Source organism: Alternaria arborescens (assembly GCF_004154835.1).
Source record: "Alternaria arborescens strain FERA 675 chromosome Unknown contig_5, whole genome shotgun sequence".
In the NCBI taxonomy this organism is placed as follows: Eukaryota; Fungi; Ascomycota; class Dothideomycetes; order Pleosporales; family Pleosporaceae; genus Alternaria; species Alternaria arborescens.
The window spans coordinates 1,096,449-1,115,738 of NW_021167860.1; the positions used below are offsets into that span (position 1 = coordinate 1,096,449).

The following is a 19,290-nucleotide window of genomic DNA, read 5'->3' on the forward strand; positions in this document are numbered from 1 at the left end:
AGTGTAGACCGCATCTCGCTAAGTTTCACGCTTTGGTTCTTTCGCCTCGGCAAGACCATTCAGGCATGGATACCCAAGTTCTAGACAAACAGATGTGCTGTGGGGATAACAGGGCGGGCCGCCAGTGGCCTAGGTCATTGGTACGTACGGTAGTCGTTCGGCGACGAATCCCATAGTGGCAATCAGCGAAAAGCGAATTGCCCATGACCGGCCAACTCGTGCAACTGCCATCTGCTGCAACGCCTGCAACTTCGCGCATTATCACGGGTACGGACTCATCGCCGCTATTGTATGTAACAGGACCATTGTACTCTCCGCGGCGCGCTTTCGGCGCCTTTCCCGCGCTGATTCCTACCTTCTCCACGCGCCGTCCAATCACAGCATCGACGACGCAGATCCGCCATGGAAGTGGACATCCGACAGCTATACGACAGCGACCCACGACCAACCTTCATCGTCGACTGCGAAGCTCAGACGACGACTATCTGTCATGTCAATACCGCCTTGCTTGCCATACCACATATTGCATCGTCGCTGCACTCGCCTTCGTCGCTGAGAGACTGGTGGGATCCTACAAGTAGGGTCGCAGCTTGCCACCAAGAGGAGTTCCTGCATGGACGATATAGATGGGCCAAGTTCACTGCATGCAAGCGCTGGCTGATTGTCACCATCGTTGAACAACCAGCACCAAACGACGAGCAGCCTGGTCGTCTGCAAGAGCCTACACAGGTGGCGCGAGGGAGATTGTCGTCGCCTCATCTGCAACCAGTGCGAGACAATATCTTTACCGTCAAGATACAGTCGCCAGAGCTGCGCGAGCATGTCGAGAATATACGGAACGTCAACTGGTCTAAGACATCGCTTGGTCCGATCAGTTCTTGGAACTATGAGCTCAATGTTCTGGTCACCACTTTAATGCTAGAGACACGCCCTACAGCCCTCTTCCTTGGCCCCGAGCACACGATCTTATACAATCTCGCGTATGCCGCAGTCAGCGGCTCGAGACATCCTGCGATCCTCGGTCAGAGTATTATTGATGCCTGGTAACTTCTTACGCCTACTTATGGGAGTTTAACGTCTAATTTGCTGCAGGCCTGAACTCGCGGACCCTGTAAACGCTACAATGGCTCGCTCGGAGAGCACACGGTTTGCCGACGCCCCCGAAGAGGAGTATCATTTCATGGTCGAACGTTTCGGCTTCGTTGAGGAAGCGTTCTTCAAATGGAGCCTTGTGCCGCTTATTGATGTTAAAATAGACGGCATGTATTCCATTGTCACTGAGATTACGAAACAAAGGTAGGAGAGTCTGATGTTTGACATGGTGAAACCATTGACATGACGTATGCAGATTGCTGGAACGCCGCGTTGATGCTCTACTCAGAGTTAGTCAGATGACTAGCAAAGCGAGAAACACCAAACACTTTTGGCAGAGTTTGGCCGACGCTATCAGGCCTTACGAATACGACTTTCCAGCTGCCGTTTTATACTCTCAGTGCGAGCTTCTCGATCCGATAGACTCTGCCTCCCCACCGAAAGGGCCACTAAATGAATGTACGCTAGAATGGTCTATAGGCTACAAACCTAATCATCCGGCCATACCTCCGCATTTGGACCTGGACAGTGATCTTGGCTTAGCTCGCGCCATGCGCGATAGCGCCAGAGGTGGGACTGCACCGTCGTATCAGGAAGAGGAGGGCGTGTTGCCATCTTCCTTATACCATGACCTTGAACAGCGGGCGTTTGGGGATTCATTGAGGTGTTTTCTTGTTGCTCCAGTTAGGACTTATGACGAAACTATCGTGGGATACCTTCTAATCGGCTTGAACACGCGACGACCCTACGACAACGAATACAAAGCTTGGATAAAAGTGTTCTCGAATCTGCTGGGTGCTTCAGCGGCCTCAGTAGCGCTTCATGAAGAAGAGATCCGGAAGCGCAAACGTCAAGAGGCTCAGGCCGAAAGAGACCGTGCGGCCCTTAATGCCGAAGTTGCAAACCTGACACAAGAAGCTAGTCACGTAGCTGAGAAGCTTCGCAACTTCCACGATATCGCAGATGAAGTCGGTCTAGGGTACTTTGAGATCGACATTAATGGTATACTACTACATGCTAATGTAAGGGCCTTGCAACCATCATGTCGAATAAGACTGACCATGTACCAGGAAACGTACTTCACTCAAACCGGACAACAGAGAGACCTCCTCAAAGTGCCTCCGTTCGCTTACAAGGAGTATGTCTTCGAAGGAGATATACCCATAATGGATAATCAATGGAAAATATTGGCCTCTGGTGAACCAGCGACGTTCGAGGTTCGATGGAAGAAGCAGCCAGAAAAACACCGTGATGGCGAAGAAACTATCGACAATTATCTTTGGACATTGTCAGCCTGTGTGCCGATCAAAGGCGTAAACGGAACAGTTACAGGTGTTTTCGGATGCAACACAGACATCAGTGCTCAAAAGGAGGCGACAAAAGCTGTCCTAATGCGATCGGAGGCAGAGCGACGTTTGGCCAGCTTTACGGAACTCGCGTCTGTGGGTCTATATCACCTGAATCCAGATTTAACGATGAAATACTGCAACGACCAATGGTTTCACATCACGGACCACCCCAAAGTACCGATGGACCAAGTGGACTGGCGAAACATAGTCGACGAGGATATGATAGACCGTTGCTATCATGACGTTAAGGTTACAAAACGCAAGCAGGGGCCGCATACTTTCACAATACATCTCAAGAAAAAGTGGACGGGGCCCGATGGTATTCAGACACCGACCTGGATTCTTGTTAGCGCTACTGCTTACACCGACGGGACCATCATGGGAACAATGACTGATGTTAGTCAGATGGCATGGGCGGAAGCTATCCAGAAGAATCGGGTTGAAGAGGCTCTTGAGTCAAAGAGACAGCAGGAGAACTTCATCGACATGACGTCTCATGAGATGCGAAACCCTTTGAGCGCAATGGTGCAATGTGCAGACTCCATCTATTCGTCGCTGAACGATATGAAAGCTCTCGCACGTAAGGAAGCTCTGACATTCCAACCCACTATTCACAGTCAGCTCAAAGAGTTGATCAGCAATAGTCTGGATGCGGTAGAGACGATACAAGCTTGTGCTACACACCAAAAGCGTATTGTTGACGATATTCTAACACTATCGAAGCTCGACTCGAAGCTTTTGGTCATTAGCCCCATGGTACTACAACCCTCGGTGCTTCTGCAAGACGCTTATAAGATGTTCAAGGACGAGGCGAACAAAGCTAAAGTCAGCCTAGAAGTCAGATGCGATCCGTCCATTAAGGATTTGAATATCGACTGGGCGATTTTGGATCCGAGCCGGGTCTTGCAGGTCCTTATCAACCTACTCACCAATGCCATCAAATTTACTCAAAGCCAAGAAGTCCGCAAAGTCGAAGTAGTCATGGGCGCATCACGAGAGGTGCAACAGATGCGCGATATTGAGTATGTGCCACAGGAAGCCGTGCGGAAGAACTTTCTGACACAGGCTGAATGGGATCATGCTGGAGAGGTATTTTACCTCAACTTCACTGTCAAAGACACCGGATGTGGTCTTTCTCCAGAGCACAAAGCCAAACTATTCCTACGGTTCTCGCAAGCAACACCAAAGACACATGTTCAGTATGGCGGTTCGGGCTTAGGTTTGTTTATCTCGCGCGAGCTCACCGAAATGCAAGGCGGCAGCATCGGCGTTTCCTCCATCCATAACGTAGGATCAACATTTACGTTTTATATCAAATCAAGGAGAGCAAAAGCTCCGGAAAGTGCTCTCGCTGCAACTGTCCTTGACTCGACTGGCAATCTGTCCACTCGCACCAAAGCTCAAATCATTGGAGAGGACAGCAAGAACCCTGACGTAGTTCCACTCGCTGCGACACCCCTGGAAGAGCAAGGAAGAGCAAAAGAAACAGAGAGCTGCAAATACAACATCCTCATCGTAGAGGATAACCTCATAAACCAACGCGTCCTGTCCGCCCAACTAAAAAAATTGGGCCATACGACATACGTCGCAAACCACGGCCTCGAAGCCCTCTCCCAACTCTCACGCACAGTGTTTTCTGCTTCCCCAAGCGAATCCCCACCTCTGCCTCTCTCCGTTGTTCTAATGGACGTCGAGATGCCCGTCATGGATGGCTTGACGTGTACGAGACGGATACGGGACATGGAGCAGAATGGCGAACTGAGCAGGCATGTACCGATTATCGCTGTTAGTGCGAATGCGAGGAAGGAACAGATTGATATGGCGAAAGAGGCTGGCGTGGATGAGGCGATCTGTAAACCGTTCCGAATTCCAGAGTTAGTGGGATTAATGAGGGGAATGGGGGTTAGGGGAGAATAACATGGGCATAAAGCGGAGTTTGATTCTATAGATTGACTTGATGCGATTCCAGAAAGGGTTAGATCTGACCTGCTGGTCAAAGGTGGATACGTCGCGGATGTGTGAGCGTCTTATTGTTACTACCGCACACTATGGCGGATGATGCAATCATATCGATCAGTGATCGATGCATTCAAGGTCTTAGCGAAACGCCCCCAAATTGCTTGCAGCATGTGCATCTAGTGTACCCTGGATTTATGCATACCTTCGTCAGTATGGTGAGCCGGATGCTCTTCCCCACACCTAGTGCGACTACTCTCAGACGCGTCCGAGCACGCGTCGTCCAGTCAACTAGTGGGGTGAACTCAGTTAGTAACGCCATCGAGATCTCGAACCGGTACAAAGCATGTATGGATTAGGAGACCTACTCAGGGGAAGATAACGAGAGTGGGAGATGGGACGGCTCCAGGCGCGTCGAACACGGTCTCACGACGCGTTCTCGGGCCAAAACATAGGCTGGTCAGCGTGTGACGAGTTGGGTGGAGCCAACCAGCCATCAGTGCCTGATCATTATCAGAGAAAATCTAATCTGATCCGAGGCCGGCACGAGCACGGTCAGCTTGCAGCCAATGCAAGCGTCGAGTCTGGCCTCGAGGCGGGCCAGTATGGGTTTCAAATGCATTTCCAAGCCTTTGTTCAGCCGACAAATGCAGGACTAACTAGTCACGGAAACGGTCCTTGCGTGTTGTGGTGGGGAGAATCGAATCATAGCGCGTTGCGACGCGTCTGGCACAGACGGTTTTTTTCGTGAGAGCTCGTGGCTGGGCAACGCGACGGGCGACGTTGGAGGAGATTCTCAACACACAATAGATGAAAAGACGGCGATATGGGTATCGTTGGAATGCGCGCAGCCGATTATATAGCCCATGCAAATTGAGGATAGAATCAATTCCCCTTAGAGCAGAATAGATGTGATGATCCAAGTCGCGCATGGATGAGATCATAGCGTCTTTTCGCGAGCACGGCGCGTTAGTGGCTGGCAGGACGGATCGCCCAGTCACGTGTTAGCGTCGAGACGCGGATTTATAGTGAAGTCGCGTCTGCTCTTTCTCTCAGCACACCACATCCACCACCATCTTCACATCAGCGTTTCCACGAGTATTCTTGACTGCACACTCGTCTCTCTCTACATCATACAACGCTACATCTTAATTCTCACCTCACAATGTCTGCCGTTGAGTCTACGCCTTCCAAGCAGGTACGTTGCGATACATCCGGTACTCATACGCGTTGATACTAACGCGTTAAATAGATTTCATCTGCCATTGACTCACTCAAGATGAACGACTCTCCCGCAAAGAAGCTTGACTTCTCGCCGGCCGAGAAGGAGAACACTTTCAAGCCCATCGTCGGTATCCCAGATGACTTCGAGGACGACCTAGAGGAGGCCAAGCCTACCGTCGCGCCTACGATCAAAGAGGAGGAGGCTATCGAGCCAATCCTCCAAGAGAACCCTGGACGCTTTGTCTTGTTCCCCATCAAGTACCACGATGTAAGTCTTACCCTTTTGATACTTTCACGTGCTTTACGCGTGGCTTGACGCGTCAAACGCGTTTTCATGAACATCCTTGCTAATTATATATCCACTATAGGTCTGGCAGATGTACAAGAAGGCCGAGGCTTCTTTCTGGACCGCAGAGGAGATCGACCTCTCCAAGGACCTTCACGACTGGAACAAGCGTCTCAACGATGACGAGCGCTTCTTCATCTCCCACGTCCTCGCCTTCTTCGCAGCCTCCGATGGCATTGTCAACGAGAACCTTGTTGAGCGATTCTCTAGCGAAGTACAAATCCCCGAGGCACGATGCTTCTACGGTTTCCAAATCATGATGGAGAACGTTCACTCAGAGACGTACTCTCTGCTCATCGACACATACATTAGCGAGCCCAAGCAGCGCAGGTACCTCTTCAACGCCATCGACAACATCCCCTGCATCCGCAAGAAGGCCGACTGGGCCCTGCGATGGATCTCCGACAAGAACTCCACATTCGCCAACCGCCTCGTTGCATTCGCCGCTGTTGAGGGTATCTTCTTCAGCGGTTCTTTCGCCTCCATCTTCTGGCTCAAGAAGCGCGGTCTGATGCCCGGTCTAACATTCTCCAACGAGCTCATCTCCCGTGACGAGGGCATGCACACCGACTTCGCCTGCCTTCTCTTCTCTCTCCTCGAGAACAAGCCCAGCCCAGAGTCTGTCAGAGCTATCATCACTGAAGCCGTCGAGATTGAGCAGGAGTTCTTGAGCGACGCACTACCATGCGCTCTGCTCGGCATGAACGCTACTCTCATGTGCCAATACATCGAGTTCGTCGCTGACCGTCTGCTGTTGGCCCTCGGCAACGTCAAGGTCTACCACGCCACCAACCCCTTCGACTTCATGGAGAACATTTCTCTGGCTGGTAAGACCAACTTCTTCGAGAAGCGCGTCGGCGACTACCAGAAGGCCGGTGTCATGGCCAGCACAAAGAAGCATGAGCAGCAGAAGGAGGGTTCATCGCCCGCACCTGAGCCGCAAGGCCAGTCTGGTGATTTCTGCTTCGATGAAGATTTTTAGATGTTTCGCTTTCACTTCTTTCTCAAATTATCTGCCATTTTGTTTTTGTACAACACGTTGAACGTTTGGGTTTGGCACGGGTGCCGGATGTCTTCGTTCGCATACCCCCTTGCATTGATGAAGTAACCACTCTTCGCATTTTGGAGTCATGGCGTTGCTAGTTAGCTGGGATAGGCCTCTTGGATGAGTGACGCGGTAGGATAGCTACGGCATGCGGCAGCGATGGGATCAACGACCTATATATCATACCACTTTGAATAATCACGAATACACATCTTTCACACATGTCTCTTCTGAAGTTGCCCTTGTGATGGTTCTGCTTGTGCATAACGCGTGCGTGTTCGGTCCGACACGCCACGCGACAGTATGCGCACTTGATCAATCAAGCTCTTCTGAAGCCTATCCACTTCCACCCTAACATGATCTATGTCCTGCAGGAAACATGCACCAGTCCCCAGGATAAATCCCGTGCGCTCGACACCCTCTGCAGATGTTACGCGCCGCCCAGACAAGCAAGGATTGATTTCAGGTACCGCTAGCCATGACGTCAGCAATGCGTGCGGCGTATCCGAGGTTGCCATCTTACGAAATCACGACAAGCGAGCTGGCTACTTGCAGACAGTCGTGCACCTCTTTCAGCTTACACACGCCTGAGTTACTTACCCCGGACCAATTGCGCGATATGGGGAACTTGATAGCACTGTCCCTGCATATACGTCCAGACTTGGTGCGCCAGACAACAAAACGCTAGTTCGTAAACATCCGCGACCCTCCGCAACAAAATCCGACTCTCATCGCCAGAGTGCAGTGTGCACATTACGTGAATACCATCCGAACAAATTCACGGCATATAGATCTGTACAGTCATCGAGCGCTGTCAAGTACGACCAAGGCGGCGACGGGGTAGATCCATGTCGCTTCGTGACATGTCAACATGGCAGACACCCTTCCCAAGATTAAGGTGACAGACCCGTCCGTCGCTGGCAGAGGCGCTTTTCAGATCCAGGAGAATGGATCGTCAACAACAGTAGATGGTATGCCGTACATCACACCTATTGCTTTGTCTCGTCATACCGAAAACCCCCAGGTGCTTACTCCAGGGTTCATAGGCCCGTTATCCAACAAGAAGCTCGTCGCAAAGCTTCGAAGCCCCACCTCACCTTCCGCGCAACCGACCGCCGATTCGCAAAACGGATACGTTGGCGATGGGACAGGACTGTTCGAAACGCCTATAGACCCGCTCTCGCAAGTATGTACAGATAAGGTTCGACATGCGGGGACGGACGCTAATCGCGCATCACCGTATAGCAAATCCTCCAGAGAACGAATACGTCGCCGGCTGTACAGAAGCTACGATCGCAAAACACCGAGCCCCTATCGAGCCAATCGCCGACTTCGCCAAACGATGTAAATGCGGATAAGAAACTAAGCGGAGAGACGCCGCGCGATGCAAGCGGGGGCAAGGCAGACAAAAAGTAGGTCCCTCTGCTCTGCTCTTCGCAAAGAGCATACGGAATGTCACGGGGCTACTAGCCAGGGATTAGCGCGTACCTCGTATTAAGGCCTCCGGACCTGCGTATCGAGGTCATGTATGCGCTTATTCCTCTGGTTGGCCTGAACATACATATCCACATTAGCCTGAGGCGCAGTACAGTACGGCTGACTTCATATCTAGGAAGGTTTCATTTCTTAGTCGCTTCATCGGAGGCAACAAAAAGAAGAGCAGTACCCTCGATGGCGCAAGCGAGAATGGCTCTGAGGCAGATGATCTTCGATTGGAGGGTATGGACGCCCAGCTTTACGTCGACAATTTCAGCTTCAGTCCGAAGATACCTCATCCACCAGCATACATAAAAGTGAGAACGAAGTTCAAGAAGGAGAAGGAATTCGATCGTGTTTTCCTGGCGCAGGAATTACGTTCTGGGTCGGATAAGAAGAGTCCGCCTGCGGCTGGATCAAACCCTGCACCTCAATCTGGGTCGGCAGCTACACAGAACCCTATCTGGGCGGTCGAGTTCAGCAAGGATGGGAGGTATCTTGCTGTCGGTGGGCAAGACAGGGTTATCAGGGTGTGGGCGGTGATCGAGAGCTCAGAAGGACGCCGCGCGCATGAGAACGCTGATAATGGAGAGGCAAAGTACCTGAGCGCACCAGTCTTCCATCAGAAACCCATTCGCGAGTACCAGGGACATACTTCAACTATCTTAGATTTGAGCTGGAGCAAGGCAAGTTGATATTGCTTAATATTTTCATGCATCGACTGACAACCATAGAACAATTTCTTGCTATCCTCGTCCATGGACAAGACGGTCCGTCTATGGCACGTAAGCCGAGATGAAAATCTATGCACATTCAAGCATTCCGATTTTGTTCCTTCTATACAATTCCACCCTACCGATGACCGATTCTTCCTCGCAGGATCCCTTGACGCAAAGTTGCGACTATGGAGCATTCCGGATAAGAGCGTGGCTTTCTCGGTCACTGTGCCGGATATGATTACATCAGTGGCGTTCACACCTGATGGGAAAACATGTATAGCCGGCACCCTCGGGGGCCTTTGCATGTTCTACGACACTGAAGGATTAAAGTGGCAGGCCCAACTTCACGTAAAGTCGACCCGCGGACAGAATGCAAAAGGTAGTAAAATCACTGGAATACAAGCAGCATATTGGCCTCCAGGTAGCGAAAGTGGTGAAATCAAGCTACTGGTTTCGAGCAACGATTCGAGGTTGCGCATTTACAACATGAAGGACAAAACCTTGGAAATGAAGTTCCGTGGTCATGAAAACAACTGCAGTCAGATTCGAGCTACGTTTGCCGATAGTAGTGGGCATATTATATGTGGAAGCGAGGATCGGAAAACATACATCTGGTCGACTACCGCCACGGCTGAAGGCGAGAAAAGGAACCAGCGTCCGGTGGAGATGTTCGAAGCACATAATTCGATCACGACGTGCACTGTCATTGCTCCCGTTCACACTAGGCAATTGCTTAGCGCCTCAGAAGATCCCATCTTCGACCTCTGCAATCCACCACCAGTCACGCTAGTATCGAAAGCTGAATCTGTCATTTCGTCAAGAGCACCCACGGAGGGGGGGTCCACACACCCAACACCTGCGCCTACGGATACCCATTTCAAAAAAGCTGCAGGAAGCCCAGCATATATTGAGCGCTCGGCACATCGAGGTGGCAACATCATTGTTACAGCAGACTACACGGGTGCACTCAAGGTATTCAGACAAGATTGTGCTCACCAAAAACGCATACGAATGAGCGAGCAATGGGACACTGCTTCCATGAAGAGAGCGTCAGGTATTGGACGGCCCAGCAGTATAATCTCCCGAACTAGTCGATCACGGCGAGATAGTGTATCTACACAACCACCAAATGACCGCATTATGACATGGCGACAAGGCATATCACACGGTAGTCTAGACTCGACTAACTCCCTTCCTCGTCGCAGCGCCTCACCCCGAAAGTCGCTAGCCGCCATGAGCTTTCACTCAACACCACACGAGTCTCCTGTCCTTCAACCTACCAAAACCAACGACACCTTCGACACCAAGCCTACTGGTACACCAAAAACATCCGTATCTATAGACCGTACTACCACATCTCTACGAAGCACTTCATACTCTGAAGCCTCGTCCCCTCTCAAGGAACCACCGACTGCTGCAGCAGATGACGGGGCAGCCCAGCGTTCTCGTAACCCTCTCGCCGTGTACAACGGTCAAAGCTGGCTTTTCTGGACAAGTCGCGATAAGAGTGCATTGACAGCTGGGAATGCGAGAGACGAGGAGAGACCAGAGCTGCTTGGTCGTATGAGCACGATTAGTCAGATTAGTAGGCTGACAGATGAGCGGAGTGATGAAGGAAGGGAAAATGGCACTTGATACACTGATAGAAATTTCACTTCAAACGGGACAAGATTTTCAAGATTTTCAAGGGCTTCTCTGTCAGTATTGAAGATTATCACACTTGGATGATGTCTCTGGAATCATCTTTCTTTTCACTCTTGCCAATAGTTACGAAATGAATTAATTGAACTCTACACTGTAGTACAGAATTAAACAACTACAGGTTTTTCTTTTCTGCGACAACGTTCGTGGTGCTTGCAACGGATGATCGTACTATTGTCTTGTAGCGATATCAGAAAACACCTCTAAGAGATCCGGTACATCTGTGACTACAGGGACATCGGTGGGAATAACGAGCTGACGCTTCACGTAAGTACCCGTTTCAAGGACGGGATCCCAGTCTGAGAAGGTCTCTGGAGCTACAACAGCGGAAGTGAAATCAGAAGAGAAGGCAGACGCGGCGGGAGTGGTGTATGTGGTAGTCTCCTTGACGGGGTCCCAGTCGCTGAATGACTTGGGGGCGATGACAGGGTTAGTAAAGGACTTGGAGGAAGGATGCGTTGCCCAGACGATTTGGGACCGTGTACGGGTCGCCAGGGTAGTCGCTGTTTGGCCTGCCAGATCGCTGAGGGTGCTGGAGGGGACAATGTAGGTCGCAACGGCTGGTTCCAGGCTGAAGACGACAGAAGCGGAGTCATTACCGAGAAGACAGGCAGAGAAGTCATCAGTGATATCGCGGATACTATTGTTGACGAGTTAGTATTGCTGAGCGTGCAAAGTAATTGGATTGAAGGCTGGAAAGCTCACCCGTAAGAATCAGTTGAGGAGATGGAGATGTTGGAGCTACCACGTTGCTGACCAATGTTGGTAGCGTACCTGCAGTGCCATTAGGGATATCAATGTGTTTAGTGTGATCGGAATTAGCTTACTGTGTTGGCCAGTATTTGGTGAACAAGGCACAGTGCTGGTCGGTAGGGACGTTGTTTCGACGCTGCATGTACGTATTGGCGAAGCGGCATTGGCGGCCCGAAGCATCGTGGGTCTCCTTGCATATATCCATGCATCTTTGAGCGTCGAAGTGACCATCGGACCAGTGTTTCAGTCCCATATAAGTGTCCTCACCGTTGCAGTCGAGGGGTGTTTCGATAGCAGCGCCCATGCCATATTTCTCGATTGTGTAGTCATCAGAGACCGAGGGTGTGGTGCCATTGATGTCCTTGACATAGGCGTTAGAGCCGGCCATAACCACGTGGAACTGCTCACGGAGCTGCCCGTGGTTGATTGCGATGTCGGGCAGGATGGTGCCGGATCACAAATCACACTCTACAAAGAAAGGGAAGACAGCATCAGTGCATGTTTCACATTACCTTCGTACATGGACACTTACTGATGATGGTTGTAGAAGGGGGATTTGGGCACAGTTCGGGTGCAGGCGAAACGACAGGCTGACGCTCGAAGAAGATGGTGAAGGCGTTGCAGTTGTCATCGCTATTGCAAGCATGAGCACCTAAAGACAGTTAGTAAGACCGTTCAAGGGAGATACTGCTTGTCGATATGATGAGCTTCGACCCGAAGTGCTACTTACACTGTTCGACGTTGTACTCGTCCATCGATATGTAATGAACGAACTGTGATGCCGTGTCGTACGTAGTGAGCAGGTTGGCGTACGATTGAATATAACCAGCAGGCGTAGTGGCGGACAATGCAGCGCCAGCGAAAGGAGCATAGGCTTGAAAAGCTTCTGGGGTGTCAGGCAAGATTGGGGTACCATGTCCCAGGGGAAGAGAGTCGCAAAACGACCGGACAGGAGAGCGACTCGGGGCAAGGGCTGAGCCAAAGGCTGCGAGGTGTGAAAACACCATCACAAGTTCGATGAAAATATAAAGGAACAACATCTCGTCTTGTCTCGATACGAGATGTATCAGTGTTGAACTAGCGTGGGCGATGAAGGATGTTGAATGAAGAGAGATGTAGCATAATTTTATATGTTTGGAAGGAGAGGTAGGGGGAACTGTTAGGGGTCGGGAAGTGGTACCAGACCAACGCCATTGTGCTCCATTACCAGTGCCATTCTGCGCCGTCCCCACTTAGTACGTACTGCAAAGTTGCGATGCTCCCTCGGAAGGAACAAGAGAGATCAGTGCTGTACCCTCATTATTCTGAATCCACAAACTTTTGAGCTCTAACCCTCTGTCGAGCGACAAAGAACAACGTTTTGTGGATGGGAACAAGTGGATCCTTGAACGACTGTGGTCTCCATGGCTCAAACTGGATCTTACTCAACGCTCGAGACGGGGGATCGTATACCCTCCAGAGACCCTAAGTGGATCTAGATGCCCAGAACCATTGCTATCGAGACTTTCGTTCAATTGTTTACGATGTTACTCGACGATTGAAGGCGTACATGGCTCGGAGTGAGCTGCAAATGTGGTAACAGCTTCTGACTTAACCTAGTGGAGGCCATGTACGTGTCACGTTAGCTCATATAAATCAAACAAAAGAGCTGATGAGTTCCTTCGACACCACAAATACCGTGGAGACACGCGAAAACCACTCAAGGTCTTGAGCCAAGGTTTGCAAGCTAGCGATACGAGCGGGGTTCAATGTCGTCACTCAGCTTGAGAAGCAACCAAAGCGACAAGCCGAAGCATGTTTTGTGGCATTTCAAGATACCTGACCCATAATGGATGATTGTGGTAGACGAGAAAGCAAGAAGCCAGTCACTCACCAAGCGAAAGGTAACCGCTGTTGCTAGTGCCAGACCCGCCCAAAACGTCATAGTCTCAACCGACCAAACCATCCAACATAGTACTCGCCAGTAACATTGAGGTCAACAATACTCTTTCAGTCACTTGATCATTTCCTCCATCCCTTATTACAAGAGTTTCCGCTCCTTGAGCCAGACTATTAGAAATACGTACGTGGCCACAAAGTCATGGGTCGCACCGAAAAATCGCAGGGTTTAGCGCCACCCGCCATCCGCAAGGATATTCGAGCCAAACAGGCGCGGCATATCGTCAACAAAGTTGTCCCGGCAATCTTGACGTCAAATGCAAGAGCCAGGAGAGGTGCGGACGGAAGTGAGCTTATTACAAACCCTGGACCGATTGGAACAGTGGGGCAGGAGAGAGGGAGTAGGGACAGTACACGTGTTGAGGCTGGCGAAGAGACGGAATATGTAAAGAGGAAGGGGCAAGGAAGAAGAAAGGCCAAAGGCGCGAGGCTTGAAGAAGAAGAGGCGGATAGCAGGAATGGTGAAAAGAGTGGTGATATGGGGAAGGATGCTGGTAAAGGTAAGGGAAAAGCAAAAGGCAAGAAACAGAATGATGCTCTCAAGGAAGAAATTTCATACCTCAACTCGAAGACAGCTGTCACGCCACCACCTGTTTTGCCGAGCAAACAACGCAGTATACGAATCGTAGCCACAGATAGCCTTACAGCTGCACATATGCTTTCTCACCCATCTCTGTACAACGAATCCGCCACTTCCGCGCCGAAACAGCTGTCCAAGAAACAACCAAATACATGTATCCTAAACATGGCCTCTCCCCTCCGCCCAGGTGGCGGCCTCCTAACGGGCGCCACCTCAGCCGAAGAATCCCTTTGCGCGCGTACAACACTACTCCCTTCACTCAAGGAATCATTCTACCGCCTTCCAGAATATGGTGGCATCTACACACACGACGTACTTGTGTTTCGATCTGCCCTTCCGCTCGGCGACAACGCCGGTGAGCTGCCTCCCACCGAGCGCTGGTACGTTGACGTTATCAGCGCGGGAATGCTGCGCTTCCCCGAACTAGAGGGGGAAGAAGATGAAGAGAAGAGGTTAAGTAAGAAGGACAGAGAGGTTGTTGAAGCGAAGATACGAGGTGTTCTGAGGATAGCGGAACAGAAGGAAGTGAAAGGGTTGGTGCTCGGAGCTTGGGGCATTGGAGCCTATGGGAATCCAGTAAAAGATATCGCAAAGGCTTTTGCAAAGGTTATGGGTGTTGGTTCTTCGTCGTCAGCGTCCACCGGAAAGAAGAATAGCAAGTCGTCATCGGTGGGTATCGAGACATTTCCGGCTATTGAACACATCATCTTTGCGATTCCCAATCGTAAAATTGCTAGCAATTTTGCTGCAGCGTTTGGTGGCAGCATTCAGGTCGAAGACGGCCCCGGCGCTTCGAGCAGCGATGACGACGACGAGGACGGCGAGGAAGATGAAGTGGCAGAGGAACTTAGAAACAAGATACAAGAGATGGAAGGTCAAATCAGTAAGGTTTGGAACCCAGACCTGAAGGCGAGGCTGAGCTCTATACTGGAAGGCCTGAAAGCGCAATTGAGAGAAAGAGAAGGCACACCCGGAATGAGTAGTATTGATGGTGATGACGAGGACGAAGAAGGGGAAGTTGAAGGGAGCGAGGAAGAGGGAGAAGGCGATGACACAGAAGACGAAATCCGCTCGTATGGGAGTAATGAGATTGGCTGTTACCACCCGAACCCTCACGACTGGTAATAAGAACCAGTATACTGCTAGTAAGAATATATTGATGGGTATCTCAAAATTTCTATCTTCTAAAACTCTCTTTTATACGGCAAGATTCAATGCTTCGACGCTCAAGCGGTTGCACTGGAAGCAGCCGGTTCTTCTGAAGAAAGCTCTGCTGGCTTTGGCTTGTTGGAGCTGTTCTTTTGTGCCTCTGTATTCGGTTCGTCCTCCAAACCTAGTTTTTCCAGGTCCACAGCCAAGGGATCAGACTCTTCTGTACTTTCAGTAGGCCCTTCATATCCTGGTGGTGGTAACGCCCAGTCGGGCAGGCCAGTCTCATAGTCCCACTTCCCTTCCTCACACCTGTATCTCCGCGCATGCAGGTAAATACCCAATTCATGTGTACCTGGGTCGCTGTACAGATCGGTGTCGCATACCTTGCACTTTTCCCCTGTCATGCGTTCCGCTTTCTTCTTGTTGTAGGCATTGACCATCTCATCGTGATATGCGACGGCATCGGCGACTTCCTCTTTGCCCATGCGTGAGAGGCGGGACATGATATCTTCATCGTCCTCGTCTTCAGATTGACCGCGGCCGAGGGCTGGGCCAAAGACGCGCTGGTTGGCGTATATGGGGTCGTTTGATATGGGATGGCCGAGGAATTGGAGGTGGACGCGCAGTTGGTGGGTGCGGCCTGTTACTGGCATGCAACGCACAATGGAATAGCCGCGGAGCTTCTTCCACGGCTGGCCATCGGGACCTGCATCTCCTTGTTCCGTTTGATTTGCATTTCCGTCATCCTTTGGTGGGTAGTATGCCAGCCTCTTGAAGACCGTCTTTGCCTCCTTGCCATTCGCACGCACGCGGTTCAGGCCCAGCTTGGGGCTGATCTGTAAGATGGGCTTCTCACAGAGGATCTCTCCTTCTGGGAATTCGCCCACAACTCGCGTGATGTACTCCTTCTTGACCGTCCTGCCTCTTATCTGTGCACTCAGTTCCTCTGCCGCCTGCTTGTGCTTGCCGATGAACATGATGCCACTAGTCAACCTGTCGAGCCGGTTGCATGGCAATGGATTCCAGCCATAGCCACGATCTGCCCTCATAATCTCGATGATGGAGTTGAAGTTGTATCGACCAGCAGGATGCACGGGCATGCCCGCAGGCTTGTTGATGACAATCATGTTGTCATCCTCGTGGACGATACCGATGGGCTGCGCGGTACACGGGGGCTCGTGGCGGTGGAGAGTGTGGGATATGACGTCGCCGTTCTTGACTATTGTTTTGATGCTCGGCACAGGCTGGCCATTGAGGACAACGCGGCCCTCTTCTATGGCTTTCTGGTAGTACTCGGCGGGCCGGTCGCGAAACTCGCTAGAGAAGATGTCGAGAATTTCCCTTCCCCGCCATCGTTCCTTGCAGAAGGTGTTGTATGTGAAGTGGTAGGGCGTCACCTTGCGCAGGCCATCTTCGAGGTAGTATGGCGGTGGCCAGGGGGCGCAGGGCGTGATTGCGACGGCTGGAGGCTCTTTCCAGGGAAATTTGTCGTCGGGCAAGGGCGGGGATTTGTCGCGCGGGGGTGAAGGCACTAGGGCCATGGAGGGGGAGCCTGTGCGTGTCTTGGGCACAGGCAAGCGTCCCTTGGAGGCGAGGTATGCGAGGATGCGCGGAGAGGGCGCCAGAATCGCGGGGCCGAGGGGTCGGGGGGTTGAGGGTGCGTGTGGGAGAAATGTTGCACAAGCCGAGGCAGACGTGGGATGCAGGGAACCTAGCCCGCCATGTTGCCCATGTTGAGAGACGCGTCTTCCCTCGACGTCGACGGCAACAGAATTACGCCATGGCACTACAGGCATTGAAATCGCGTCGACGAAGCGACTACAGCTTCCAGCTCGAGTATAGGACGAGATGGTGCGTCTCCTGCCTCTGCGCCCTGTTCAGTACTAACAACAGGAAGGAGCGACAATGACATGTACCATCACATGAACAACAGCGTCTACTACTATCTGTATATATATATATATATATATCTCCTGTCTACGCTACATTTCCTAATGACAACTAGGTTTGACTCGGTTGTCAACACGTACCTCATCCAACACTGCTCACTGCACCCACCTACCTCGCCACAGATCGGCCTCGTTGTACATTCGCATTGTGATTACCTCGCCCCAGTCGGGTTTCCCGCCGTCGTAGACCTCGCACTACGAGTCAACAAGCTTGGCAAGAGTTCCGTAACATACGAAATCGCCGTCTTTGAGAAGGGCCAGGACGAGGTCAAGGCCGTTGGCGAGTTTATCCACGTCTTCGTCGACCGTGAAAGCCGCCGACCTGGAAAAGATGGCATGAGTCAGGAGCTGAAGTCTGGTCTGGAAAAACTGTTGACGGACAAGTCGAAGCTGTGAGATACGATCACGACTCCAACGTCACCGGTGGTGGCGCAATACAACATCGGCCAACTGGGTATGATAGCTGTCTAAGACATTTGGCTAAGCCACAGGAATGGGCAAAACCGGCCCTGCGTCTGATCAGTCATGTTCATCATGGCCCTTAGCGTTATCTGCTGCCGAGAATTACATTCGCTTCGAGGCATCTGGAAGCGTATGAGTTCTTTGCCCATCATGGCGTATACGTCGCGATAATCATTCTTGGAGTAGTCACATCAGAAGCTTCTCGGGAGAATTGCATAAGAGCAATTTTCTGCTTTATGAGCGACAAGATGGACCAGTCTTTTGACTGTATAGGAATCTTGCTGGGGGCAACGAGTGTGAAGGGACAAACTCGGCAGCCTTTATACACCATATTACCTACTAGCTTAGCAAACGTCAAGACACGATATCGCGATCCGCAGTGCAGGATTAATTCGACGATAGCGAACGGAGACAGGCGGGGTAACGCTTAGGTACAGTCCGGCAATACATTTCCGATACTGCACGTCCCTGACTGTTTTCTTTCCATTTGACCTTCCCAACGTTGGTATAACATTGTATACCAAGCTTCTTCACCTCCTTCATACTCAAGACCAACTTGTTCTGTCTATTCTTCCACGACTTCGTGCCACTTTTCAACGCGCCATCTTGAACACTCGGCCGCTTCCCCTCATATTCCTATATCCTCACTATCCTATATCCATCCAAATACCGCAATATGTCCACTTCCACGATCCATGGCCCAGGCATACTGTTTGTCCGCTCCCGCATCTCTCCCTCGGCCAATGACCTGCTCACCGAACCTGTGTTCCTAGCCTGGTACGATGACGAGCATATCCCAGAAGTGGTTTCTACATCTAGCATCCATTCTGCAATGCGCTACGTCGATGTTCACAAATCTTCTCCCATTGGCGATTCACAGAATCCGAAGCCTTTCTTAGCCTGCTACCCCATGGAGGATCTGGCTTTCACGTTGGGTGACGAGTTCAAAAAGATTGGCTTCAGGAGTAGTAAGCTTCCGGGCAGTGGTGTCATTTATGATTTGGCAGATATGGATGTCAGTTACCTGGGTTTTATGGGGGCAACGAAGAGAACAAGAGAGTTTACAGGTGGTGAACAAAAATTTATCATCACATTAGGAGTTAGACCAGAGAAGAAGATAGCAGAAGGAGAAGCCACCGAATTCTTTCAAAAGGTATGCATCACCAACGTTACTTCTGGTTGACATATTTGGCACATGCTTGTATTGAAATTGATAATTCGATAGCAAACACGTATCATCGAACAAACATCACAGTACATACGCTCGGTGCGCTTCAAACTTCTCTACGCGAGGACTAATGCTCAGTCTCGTGCTCTAAAGGGGTTACCGACCACGGATGAGCCACATCCTGAGCCTTCCACTTGGCTCGCTATGCACGAGTTCGCAGAGTTGCCTGGTGAAGAGTTAATCAAGACGTTGAACGGTAGTGCGAAGAAGGCTGCTGAAGAGGAGGAATGGGGCGCAACGGAAATCGAGATGCTTGTTTGGAGACTGGATCGTGCGCATGGAGACGAAAAGTTCTTCGATGAGTGAGGTCATGCTTGCTG

The 19,290-nt window shown here is 51.1% G+C and overlaps 8 protein-coding genes across 8 annotated transcripts; 6 read left to right on the forward strand and 2 right to left on the reverse strand.

Moving 5' to 3' along the window:
* Window positions 1–402: 402 nt before the first annotated feature.
* AA0111_g3064 (hypothetical protein) lies at window positions 403–4,358 on the forward strand (the record flags this gene model as incomplete). Its single annotated transcript, XM_028648906.1, has 4 exons — window positions 403–1,043; window positions 1,093–1,296; window positions 1,349–2,114; window positions 2,163–4,358. The coding sequence occupies 4 exons, from the start codon at window positions 403–405 to the stop codon at window positions 4,356–4,358; spliced, it is 3,807 nt and encodes a 1,268-aa protein (XP_028509325.1).
* Window positions 4,359–5,562: 1,204 nt separating this feature from the next.
* Window positions 5,563–6,949, forward strand: AA0111_g3065 (Ribonucleoside-diphosphate reductase small chain; the record flags this gene model as incomplete). The annotated part of the gene is made up of 3 exons (XM_028648907.1): window positions 5,563–5,595; window positions 5,650–5,889; window positions 5,990–6,949. 3 exons carry the CDS (start codon window positions 5,563–5,565, stop codon window positions 6,947–6,949), a joined length of 1,233 nt encoding a protein of 410 aa, XP_028509324.1.
* Window positions 6,950–7,883: 934 nt separating this feature from the next.
* Window positions 7,884–10,842, forward strand: AA0111_g3066 (putative WD repeat-containing protein; the record flags this gene model as incomplete). The annotated part of the gene is made up of 4 exons (XM_028648908.1): window positions 7,884–8,198; window positions 8,258–8,424; window positions 8,625–9,174; window positions 9,223–10,842. The coding sequence occupies 4 exons, from the start codon at window positions 7,884–7,886 to the stop codon at window positions 10,840–10,842; spliced, it is 2,652 nt and encodes an 883-aa protein (XP_028509327.1).
* Window positions 10,843–11,079: 237 nt separating this feature from the next.
* On the reverse strand, window positions 11,080–12,701 carry AA0111_g3067 (hypothetical protein; the record flags this gene model as incomplete). Its single annotated transcript, XM_028648909.1, has 5 exons — window positions 11,080–11,548; window positions 11,614–11,682; window positions 11,736–12,073; window positions 12,174–12,313; window positions 12,392–12,701. 5 exons carry the CDS (start codon window positions 12,699–12,701, stop codon window positions 11,080–11,082), a joined length of 1,326 nt encoding a protein of 441 aa, XP_028509326.1.
* A 1,040-nt stretch (window positions 12,702–13,741) lies between these two features.
* On the forward strand, window positions 13,742–15,304 carry AA0111_g3068 (hypothetical protein; the record flags this gene model as incomplete). The annotated part of the gene is made up of 1 exon (XM_028648910.1): window positions 13,742–15,304. One exon carries the CDS (start codon window positions 13,742–13,744, stop codon window positions 15,302–15,304), a length of 1,563 nt encoding a protein of 520 aa, XP_028509333.1.
* A 101-nt stretch (window positions 15,305–15,405) lies between these two features.
* AA0111_g3069 (Uncharacterized protein) lies at window positions 15,406–16,872 on the reverse strand (the record flags this gene model as incomplete). Its single annotated transcript, XM_028648911.1, has 1 exon — window positions 15,406–16,872. The coding sequence occupies one exon, from the start codon at window positions 16,870–16,872 to the stop codon at window positions 15,406–15,408; it is 1,467 nt and encodes a 488-aa protein (XP_028509332.1).
* A 239-nt stretch (window positions 16,873–17,111) lies between these two features.
* AA0111_g3070 (hypothetical protein) lies at window positions 17,112–17,676 on the forward strand (the record flags this gene model as incomplete). The annotated part of the gene is made up of 3 exons (XM_028648913.1): window positions 17,112–17,182; window positions 17,229–17,279; window positions 17,337–17,676. 3 exons carry the CDS (start codon window positions 17,112–17,114, stop codon window positions 17,674–17,676), a joined length of 462 nt encoding a protein of 153 aa, XP_028509619.1.
* Window positions 17,677–18,418: 742 nt separating this feature from the next.
* Window positions 18,419–19,276, forward strand: AA0111_g3071 (hypothetical protein; the record flags this gene model as incomplete). The annotated part of the gene is made up of 2 exons (XM_028648914.1): window positions 18,419–18,895; window positions 18,968–19,276. The coding sequence occupies 2 exons, from the start codon at window positions 18,419–18,421 to the stop codon at window positions 19,274–19,276; spliced, it is 786 nt and encodes a 261-aa protein (XP_028509620.1).
* Between the last annotated feature and the right edge of the window lie 14 nt (window positions 19,277–19,290).